At 56.7% G+C, this 11,003-nt stretch overlaps 1 protein-coding gene across 1 annotated transcript in view; it reads right to left on the reverse strand.

The window, feature by feature from the left end:
- Nucleotides 1-10,795, reverse strand: part of AP1M1 (adaptor related protein complex 1 subunit mu 1) — a 28,425-nt gene extending 17,630 nt beyond the window's left edge. Inside the window, exons 1-4 of the mRNA XM_065917523.1 lie at nt 10,574-10,795; nt 4,869-5,025; nt 2,524-2,591; nt 800-930 (exon numbers count right to left, since the gene is read on the reverse strand). Of these exons, the coding sequence (XP_065773595.1) occupies nt 800-930; nt 2,524-2,591; nt 4,869-5,025; nt 10,574-10,615 (398 nt within the window). The 5' untranslated portion in view covers nt 10,616-10,795. The remainder of the gene's footprint in view (nt 1-799; nt 931-2,523; nt 2,592-4,868; nt 5,026-10,573) is intronic.
- Between the last annotated feature and the right edge of the window lie 208 nt (nt 10,796-11,003).

Genomic DNA, 11,003 nt, shown 5'->3' on the forward strand with positions numbered 1-11,003 from the left:
GCTGAAGTTACACGGCTTCTCTGAGTGTCCCTCTGCTCCCCTGTAAAATGGGAAGACAGCACCTCTGACTAACTGAAATAGGAAAATGTGCTCACAAGAGGCCTGCTTCCCAAGAAGTGCTTAATCAATGGTAACCATTATTTGGTGCACAGGATTCCAAAGGAGGGAGATTTTTCATCACAGTCTCATTTATGACAGTAAAAACAAAGGCAGTAGGACTTCCCTGGTGGTCTAGTGGTTGAGAATCTGCCTTCCAATGTAGGGGACGCAGGTTCGATCCCTGGTCAGGGAACTAAGATTCCACAAGTCACGGGGCAACTAAGCCTATGTGTTTATTAGAGAGCCCTCGGGCCGCAAACTACAGAGCCCACTCACTCTGGAGCCCACGTGCCACAACTACAGTGAAGCCTGCAGGCTGCAAAGGAAGACCTCTTGTGTCCTAACTGAAACGCAAAGCAGTCAAAACTAAACAAACATGTATAAAAAAAAAAAACAACACAGAGCAGTGGCAGGTGACTCCTTAAAAACAAGGCATTGAGCGCACGTCTGTGGATGGAAATGAAGACCTAGCAACAGGAAAAGTGCTCATGCCACGCAGTGATGCTGAGTGGAAAAGGACCCATAGCTGCCCCAGGAACTTAGAAAACTTCTGGTGGGCTGGAGATAGGCAGGGGACCAGCAATGTGAGTACACATTTGCCTCCTGCACCTCCAAACCTGCCCATGACGTCAACACAGGGATGTTGCCCTGGCCTGACCCCCACTCACCCCTGTCCCCGGGCCCCATCCCACCCACTCACTCCTGTAGGATCTTGCTGTCTGTGGTCTGGGGGTAGCCGAAGTCCATGAGCTCGTCCAACAGCTCGTAGATGATGACGAAATTGTCTCGAATGCTCTCCTCCTCCAGCTCCTTGAAGTATTCTGAAAATACCTGCAGTGTTGCCGTGGGAGGCAGGTCGGTGAGATGAGTGACAAGGAGGGGATGAACACAAGTTCATTTGCACTTCGTGCCCCGAGGCCCCTGCCCACAGCCCTTTTGTCCACCAGCTGTGTTTGCCCGCTTCCCAGGAGTGCTCAGACGAGGGCCTGGGCTCAGGGAACGTGGGCAGGAGGACAGCAGCGGCTGCCTGGGATGCGGGAACCACAATGGGGGTGTGCAGGGTCCTCTGAGACCTGCTCAGAAGCCTGAGTTCCCACCCCTGCAGGCCCACTCTCCTCCTCTCCCTGACAGACACCTCCAGGCCTGGGGCCCCTTCCCAGCTTCTCTTTCACCCTGACCCTTTGCCTCTGAGTCAGGAGTGATTCAGATGAGGGACAAGGGCCCCTGCAGACAGGACAAGCAGCTCTTTAGCCTCTCATGACCTCCCTGAACCCCGGTCTGTACAGTTGTGCCTGCAGATAAGCCTGCCCCATTTCAACAGAAAACTCAGAGATGAAAGCCGGGGCACCAGGGGAGCCAAGGGGAAGAGGAACTCAACAGAAGGCCTTTCAGGGGCACAAACACGGAAGCAGGAAGGCAATGCCGGTCACTGCAGGGAGGAGAACCTTCCTCCTTCCTGCTTCCCCATCTCTACACCCCAGGACTGCAACTGCTGGGCTGCTCCTCGGAAATCACAAACAGCGCCGATTGGCCATCCCCAGGGGATGCCAGCTACCCCTCAGCTGCACTTGGGGCCTCTCCTGCCCCATGTTCTCACCACCCTGCCGTCCTGTGTAGTGGAGGTGACTGCTGAGTGAGCTGCACACAGCACCATCTGGAGTATGAAAGCTTTCCTGGGCATACCCCAAGCCTCCTGGGTCAGACTGTCCACTCTCTTCAACCCCATGAAGCCCCTACTTCACCAGGCCCCTCCCTCCACCTCCTCCCTGCTGCCTTTAGGTTCTTTTCCCTAAGCTGCAGAGAGGATCTTAAATCAGGTCTTGCCAGTCTCCTGCTTAAAGCCTGCCACCATCTCTCATCAGACTTGTAATGAAATCTAAACGTCTCACTAGGCCCTGTGCCGCAGCCCCCACCCTGAGGTCCAGCCCAGCCACCCTGCTGACAGCGCCACACTCTGTCCTGGGAACGCCGGGCGCCACAGGCACTTCTGCCCCAGGGCCTTTGCACATGCCACTGTCTCCCCATCTCATGGCAGCTGGGCCCGGCATGTGTCACCCCTCTATAAGGTGGGGCCTCAGGCACTGTGCCTTTACAGCCCCCCCAAGGAGATTCTGAGCAGAACTTGGCTCCACCCTCCTCCTGATTAACCCACCTGCCTAATTCCTGACTCAGCAGGTCACTCTCCAGCCTTTCACAGCCAGCTGGGGGCATACCTGTCCCTCTTGGAAGCGGGGCACACCCCTAGCCTGAGCCTCTCCTCACCAGGCGGAGGGGCAGATAAGGCCGTGGCATCCCCCTCCTCGGGTCTTCCTCCTGGGGTTCCAGCCCCCGCAGGGACGCTGCAGCCCTCGGGTGGCCCAGATGGGGAGGCGCACTGCAGAGCCGGGTGAGGAGACCCTCTGGGGCCCCTGGGGCCCGACTCACCTGCACCACCTTATAGAGGAAGGAGAACACCAGCGACACGCACGCGTTCTTCTTGGAGGTGGCGACCACTGCACGGCGGCCAGTTAAGGAGCGTTCAGAGGGGGGCGCCGCCTCCCGGACCCCAGCACCCTGCATGCTTTGGAGCTGTCCCAGTCACCGACTCGGCCCTCAGGGCTCCCGAGCTCCCGGTCTGAGCCAGGCCTGGGCACCGTGGTCACAGACAGGGGCAGTCCCGGCTCCCAGGGAGCGCTCAGCTGACAGGCGGGCAGCAGGGGTACAGGAAACCCACCCCAGCTGCTGGGTAAGGGGCGCTGCCCAGGGAGGTGACGCCTGAGCGGAGGGCTGAAGCCCAAGGTGTGATAGCGGGCACTTCAGTGAGCAGCCCCGGGAGAGCAGTGCGCCTCATCCTGGAGCGGAAACCAGAAGCACCATCTGCCCTTCTCCAAAGCCCATCACCTACAGGACCTTCCTGACGCTCAGGGCCAATTCTGGCTCAAGCCTGTCTTTGAGTCTTTCCCCCTGAAGCAAACCTTTTGAATGAAGCCTCCTTTTTCTTACCCATGTGCTTCCAGATGGCTCAGTGGTAAAGAACCCGCCTGCCAAGAGGAGTTGTGGGTTCGATCCCTGGGTCAGGAAGATGCCTGGAGTAGGAAATGGCAACCCACTCCAGTATTCTTGCCCGGGAAATCCCACGGACAGAGGAGCCTGGCAGGCAACAGTCCATGGGGTCACAAAGAGCCAGACACGGCTTAGCAACTGAACAACAATAACCATGTAATAGGGGCTTGGGAGTGGATTCACTGAGGTGATGTGTGTAAACTGGCACACACTCTGGACACGGGGACGTGTCCCCAGCTCCTGGGGTCAGTGTGTACTGGGAACTTCCTGTTCCTCTTTCCCTAAGGGCTTGATCACCTGGGGAGAACAGTTCCTCTGCACTGCACCCTGGCCACCCCAGTGCCAAGCTGTGGGCTCCAGGAGGGAGAAAGGGGCCGTCTCTACCCCACTTCCAGCCTCATCCTGGCCCAGCAAAGGGCCCCAGGAAATGGACGCGGGGCCAATCGGGGAGTGCTGGCTTCCCTAGTCCAAGCAACATAGGTTCCAGGGCTTTCTAAGGAGGGGCAACGGGTACCTCCAACCCTTTGGCTGGGCTTGGAAGCTGCCACCTGACAATGGAACTGGGCTGGAGGTGAGCAAGTGTCCACTCGGCAGGACGCACGGAGCACTGGCGTCCAAGGGATGAGCCCTTGTCTCCTCGCTGGCTGCCCACGCGTGAAACATCAGGGCCCCACCGGGAACTGGTCTGACGGCTCCTGCTGAGCCGGCACCGCTACTCCCCCACCCCCCACAGTGGGGACACCATGCCCAGACCCAGGGCAGCTTCTCAGACACTCTCTTCCTGGCTCACGGGCTGCCTGCCATACTCTGCAGAGAGCCAGGCCTCAGGGCCGTGGATAAGCGTCCCGGGCCAACACCTTCCACCCTGCAACGTGCACACACCTCACGAGGGATGGCCCTGCTCTAATGTAGCTTCTGACCTGGCAAGGCTGTATGGACCCAGGATTCTGCATTCCCAGAAAGCTCCCAGCATCCCAGGGGATGCTCTGGCCCATGGACCACACCTTCACTAGCAAGGTCCCGTGTGTCTCCATGAACGTGGAAAAGGGGACAGAGCCCATGTTGGCTGGGCACGATGCACATGCACAGCTCAGCTGACCCCAACAGTGCTGCGAGGAGAGGATCACTGCTCTCACTGGACTAGGGGGGTGAGGAGCTGCCTCCAGTCACATGGCAACTGGAGCACGAGCTGTGGGCTGCAGAGCCAGGCTCTTCCCGCAGCAGTGTAGATGCCAGAACACACCTAGAGGGGTTGACCAAACCCATGGGATGGCCAGTCAGACCTCCTGAATGAGAACCGGCTGAGCCAGGCCTCCCCATGGGCCTGAGCGCAGAGGGCTCTGAGATCTGGGCAGAGTGGGGAGGACTCCCTCCCCTTCTCTGTATCCCACCACCCCTCACAGTCCAGGCTTCTGTCCCCTGCACCCCACCTGCCTGCCAACCCCCACCACCTGTGACAGACACCTGGCCTTCCTGCAGGTCTCCTCTGGGATGTTCCCTCCCCAAGGAACCTGTCCTGGCTCCTTGGACCTCTGTGACACTGGTCATCCTCAGGCAGCAGGGGGTTCCAGAAGACAGGGCTGTGCCTGGCGGGCCCCGCTGGCCTGAGCCAGCCAGCCCTGGGGACAGCAGCTCTCAGTTGTACGTGTGTGTGTGTGTGTGTGTGTACTCACGCACACGCAAGCCCACAAAGGAGCCATCGCCCCCACCCCCCGACAAAGGGATACGATACAGGTTGTTGTGCTTGATCCACATGAAGCGCACTCCCCCGTGGGCCAGGATGGGCGACAGCATGCCCTCCTCCTCCTTCTCCATCAGGATGGGCATGAAGTGCTCCACCTCTGACATGTCCACGTCGCCGCGGTAGTTCCGGCAGATGAGCACCTGCGGGAGGTGGGAGAGAGGGAAGGCGCTTTCACCTTGAGTTCCACCCGCCTCCTGCCCTCCAGGGAACCCCAATCATGCCCGTCCATCAAAGGGCCACTCAATCTCCACGCCCCAGGGAATTCCTCAAGGAAAGCACTTCCCCATGTGAACATCTAGTGGGGCCAGTGAGAGTCTTCGTAGAGGGGCTGTGGGGCAAGAGTCCAGGACTGAATCACGTGGGCGACGCCAGGGTAAACAACGTACTGCAGGCTCTCAGTGCAGACCCTCTCCACGCCTTTCTGCGTTCATGCACCCTGCTCTTCTGTCTCTGCCAGCAGAGGGACACTGCTGAGTGTGCACACCTACTAGATCCCGCCTGTGGCCTGAAAAGGAATCCATCTCCTCATCTCTTTCTCATGGGTTCAGATGTGTATCACTGCTGATGGGAATGTAAAATGAGACAACCACTTTGGTAAAGTCTGACAGGTTCTCAGAAAGCTAAAATCAGCTTATAGCCCAGCCATTCCTCTCTTAGGTATTTACCCAAGAGAAAGGAAACCAGACATCCACCTGAAGACACATGTGTGGATGCTCACAGCGCATTATTTTAAGTAGACTCAGGTTGGCAAGAATGCCAACATCCTCCAACAGGTGAGTGGAGACAAAAATTGTGTTCATCCACACTACAGAAAACTGCTCAGCTATGAAAAGAAATGACTACTGACACTGGTGACAGCAGGAGGGAATTTCAGGATCACTGAGCGAAGGGGAAGAAACCAGACCATGGAGACCATAACTGCGGTTCCACTTAAACACACCCTGGGAAATGGTAACAGAAAATACATTAGTGGCTGCCTGGGGACAGGCTGGACATGGATGGGTGTGGGGAACCTTTAGGAAGTAACAGAGCGTGTGCCTATGGTTTTCTGGGTGTATACAAAGACTGAATTCATCAAATGATATGCTTTATGTAAGCATAGTCTGTTACACATAACTCACTGAAGGAAAGAAAAGGAGGTGTGAAGCTACGCCATGGTGAGCACGGCTCTATTTGGAGATGCGGCCCAGGGCAGCTGCTGCTCCCGTGTGTCCCTGGGCACAGTCAGCTGCAGGACGCGGTAATGCGCAAATATGACACCACTGTGCTGACCAGCCTGGGGACTGCCTGCCTCAGAACCTTCGTTGTCGCATGCTTGCTAAGTCCTGTCCGACTCTTTTGTGACCCTCACAGACTGTAGTCCGCCAGGTTCCTCTGTCCATGGGAAAAGACTGGAGAGGGTTGCCATTTCCTTCCCACAGAGTCTTAGCTTCATAAAATACATCGTCTTACTGCTGCAAGCCAGAGAGAGAGAGTGGTCAAGTGAGTGACCAAGAAAGAATATTCCTTTCCTAGTTTCTCCTTTGTGGCCTATGGGCAAGGGACCCTGTGCACTCACTGCTGTTCAGAAGGCCCCTTAGAGACCCAGTACCTAGTGGGTGAGCTTGTGGGTACCTGGCCCAGGGACTACGACATACCCTCTCGTATATTCTTTGCCAGAAGTATATGCTGCCTCATAAGAATCCCCTCTACTATGACGTAGGACTAGTATTTTTAAAGTGATGAACAGTGATGTCCAGGGAGGTGGCACCACCTGCCTGAGGTCACACAGTCAACAAAGGTGAGCCCGAGTTCTAACCCCACTTCTCACTCCCTGCAGGGCCACTTCCACTCCATAAATGTTGCTCCCCTGGGCTTCCCAAGTCCACCTTCTACTCCAGGTTATCCAACTTTGGGGGATGCAAATGGCATGGAGCCCCTGTGGCCCCAGTATATTCTGAGAAAAGAGCAGGGAGCAATATATTTTGCTCACCTTCATCACACGGGCTGCAGAGGCCCACTTGCTGATGCTCTCTACCATACACTGTGCTGGGCCTGGGGACATAGGGTGACCAAGACAAACGGGTCCCTGCACTGAGCTATTTGCTTCAAGAGAGATGAGACTCTGCAAGGGTGTGACCTTCAAACTGAGGCCTTAGGATACAGGTGGGCTAGAGCCAGAGGGACCAGGGGAGCTAAAGCCAGGGGATGGGAGGTACCCATGGTGGGTACTAGGAGCACCACTTAAGGAGAGTGAGGGCAGCCTCAGATCCTGGCCCATAGCAGCTACTCAGTAAACATCTCTGCAGTGAGTGTGGCGGTGAGGCAAACAAGGGCAGGATAATGCCCAGGTCTCTAAACGGGCAGTGTGGTTGGCGGTGTTACTCCCTGAGATGGAGGGAGGCAGGTAGTAGCAGCAGGGCTGGGGGGGTAGTGTGGAGCTCATCTGGGGAAATGCCGAGTTTGTGACGGCTGTGAGACTTCCAGGGTGTCCTGAAGGCCCGCAGATCTCCAGATGAGTGTTCCGGACTTTGATACAAATTCAGAGGTCATTGGCACAGTGACAGAAATCAAAGCATGCCCCTTGGGACTTCCCTGGCAGTCCAATGGTTAAGACACTGTGCTTCCACTGCAGGGAACACAGGTTCAATCCCTGCTCGTGAAACTAAGATCCTGCAGGTGGTGAGGCATGGCCAAAAAATAGGAATGAATGAATGAATGAATGAATGAGTCAAAGCCTACCCCAAGTAGAGCAACAGCATGTGAGGCATGCCAGGCCCAAGCAGGAGGAGCCAACATCTGAGAGGAGGGCAGGAGAGAAGCGGGAGCAGTGAGAGAAACGGGGGAAACAGAGGCACAGCAACCTCGAGGCCGATGGAAGCCTGCTGAGGAGGAGCACAGTAGTGGTGTTAGAAGCTGCAGAGAAGAAAGGTAAGGGCAGAAAAGTGTCCTGGAGGGCTTTCCATCAGCTGAATGTGGCCACGCTGGTTTTCCTGGAGATCAGGGGTGCTGGCTGGCAGGTAGATGTGCGGTTGTGAATTTCCTTGATGTGCCATTACCTTCCTTTTTCATTGAATGCAGTTTCTGCAGAAGGCAGACTTTCAAAACATGAGGTCCATGGGGATCGAATAAACATGGGATGGTCAGGGAGGATGGGAGGCAAACCCACCCACGGCAGCCTCTTCTGAAAGACACGTATAATCAGGCTTCTCCCAGGCTACAGTCTCCTCATGGCAGCTGTTCCTTCTTGGGATCAAGGTGGTCTCCTCTTGCTCTCCCATCTGGACGCCCTTCACCCATGGCCCTCTGGGTCCCACCTCCGGCTCCAGCATTACCCATGGCCACCCAGCCTCAGCAGGCTGCCCCTCACCCTGTGGGCCTCCTGTGACACCTCCTCGTTGACCTGACTGCCGCCTGGTCACCTGCCCAGCGCTGGCATCTCTCTCCTCCAGGAAGCCTTTTGTAACCACTTCTCCTGCCAACCCACACTGAGGTTGGGCAACTGCATTACCTGAGAGCCTTGACCTTGCTGTGGTGGCTAACTGATCATAGGGATCCACGCATCTGCTTGAATCTGTCAGCTTCCACGCGCCTCCGCTACAAGACCTCAAGGGCACTGTGGACCATGGGTGGTGTTGCGCTTGTCTCATGTGCCTGCTCAGCGAGTTCACACGCTTGCCCGAGGTCATGCAACTGAGCAGCAGGGGCAGGTTTTGAGCTCAGCCTCTGAGCTCATGCTGCATGCTAGGTGCTCATGAAATGTTTGCTGGAGAAATGTGTGATCTGAGGAGGCAGCCTGAGGGACCTCTGGTGACACAGTGGCCAGGGAGGAATCAAGAACACATGCTACATGGGGTGGAGGGTTGGAGGTGGGTGGGAAGTTCAAGAGGGAACATGTGTATACCAACGGCTGATTCATGGTGATACATGCAGAAACCAACATAACACTGTAAAGCAATTATCCTCCAATTAAAAATGAATAAATAAGAAAAAAAAAAAACCCATGCTACAAAAACTCAGGGAATACTGCACCCTCCCACCCCTGGGGTGTCCTGTGTCTTTCCTTGCCTCCAAGGACTCAACCTTCTCAACCTCCCGTCCTCAGAAGGGAGCCCAGCACAGGGCCTCACTAGTTGTTGACTTTGGGTGGCATCCAAGGAAGGCAACCCCTTAAGGGAGGTTTGGGAAAGTACTGGGGGTGGGGAGTGAGGCAGCAAGGGGCAGGCATTTCAACCCTTCACTCCTTACTGCTTCTGGGCGAACTTCTGCCCACTCCACCTAGGACTGGCACCCATGTTTCCCTCACTCACTGCTGTGGAGCTGGTTAAATGTTGTTGGTCCTGTCCTATTATAGGAAGCCCTGGTGGCTCAGTGGTGAAGAATCTGCCTGTTTAGGCCTGCCAATGCAGAAGACATGGGTTCAATCCCCGCATTGGGAAGACCCCCTGGAGGACGGCATGGCAATCCACTCCAGTATTCTTCCCTGGAGAATCCCATGGACACAGGAGCCTGGTGGGCTACAGTCCATGGGGTCGCAGAAAGAGTTGGACACGACTTAGCGACTAAACAACAACAAACTGTCCTATTCTTGTTACTCCTCAATGCAAGAGACCAGATACTCACTTGCCCTCTAGCCAGGACAGACTTGGGGGAAGGCAGCAGGCCACTTCTGAAAGACTCCGAGCTCCCTCATATAAAAAGCTTTCCTAGAAACATCCCCCCCAACCCGGGGAAAGGCCCCCTGGGAATGGGTCCTAGGGTTCTATTGCTCCTTCCTATTTCAGCCAGCGTGTCACTCCCCCTGGGCAGTGCTTCCTTATCCCCAGTGGAGGCTGACTCTATTAGATCCTCACTGCTCCACCACTGCAAATTACATTTGTTTGTGCTTTTTGAGATCAGGGTCCCTCCCACTCACCAGATCGTGGGCTCCAGAAGAACCAGGTTCAGGAACTGACTCTGGTTTCTCTCACCAAAGGCAGCCTGAAGCTTAGCACCCTGCTTGGCATTTAGTAAGTGCTCCTCAAATATCAGCTAAATGAACAAACGACTCTGGGTTCAGCTCCTAGACCTGCCACTTTTCGGTGACCGATGTGACCCTCGGCACTTTGTATCACCTCTCTGTGCCTCAGTCTCTCCCTCTGCGAAAATAGCACTCCCGCCAACCACCTCACCTAGCCCTGGTAACTCAAGTGTCACAGTGAACATTAAGAGATTGCTTCAAGGGACTAAAACACAAAAATCGCTGGATAAACAGAACGGGCCGAGCTCCTAGAGGGCGGTACTGGCCCAAAGGTACACTGTCCCTGACACGCTTCACCACCTCTGGTCAAGGGTCGCGTAGCCCCTTGGCGCCAGGATTGGCTTCCCAGCCGGCTGCGGCCCGCACTCTCCACCGCCTCGGTTGCCCCGGGCCTCATAGAGGCCTAAAACCCCCAACTCACAGGGGCGGGGATGAGGGTCGTGCAGTCGGTTATCTGGCAACTCCGGCAGCCCGCCGCGTTACTTAGCAGCAAGGCAGGGCTCGCGGACCTAAGACCCTTTCCTGGATACCTAGCAAAAGGGTGGAGTCCTCAGGTGAGGCCAAACGGCTTCCTTGCCTAAGACCAAGGTGGCTCCCATTGGACGGTTACCTAGCAACAGGGTGGGTCCCCACGGGGCGAGGCCCCCGCCGGTTGCCTGGCAACGCGGAGGGTTGGGAGCCCTTGGTACCTTGCCCTTCAGGTCCAGCACGTAGACGGCACTGGCGGACATGGCGGCTGCGGAAAGCCTCGGCAGTGGCCGAGGGCGGCGGCGACAGCGGGGACTGCCAGGCGGTGAGCCGGGTCGGGCGCACCCCGCGACAGCTCGTCTCCACTTCCGGTCGGGGGAGCCGCGCGCGGACCGTTATGTCCAGCCGAAGCGAAGCGGTCAAGAATGCGCCGGCGCAGGGGGCACTGTGCACAGGCGCAGTTTGTCCGATGTGCCCTATTTCCCGCTCCTCCCTCAAGCATCCCGGAAGTAAGCCTAGAGGGGCGGGGCGGGGAGAGGCCTGGAGGCGGCGGGCGGGGCCCACTGAAGCAGGGCACTGTATGGTGCCCGGCTGGGCGAAGCCGTTGCAGCTGGAAATTCCCACTCTGCAGGCCAAGTTAGATGAGAGATC

The sequence above is a fragment of the Muntiacus reevesi genome, chromosome 1, assembly GCF_963930625.1.
Source record: "Muntiacus reevesi chromosome 1, mMunRee1.1, whole genome shotgun sequence".
NCBI lineage: Eukaryota > Metazoa > Chordata > Mammalia > Artiodactyla > Cervidae > Muntiacus > Muntiacus reevesi.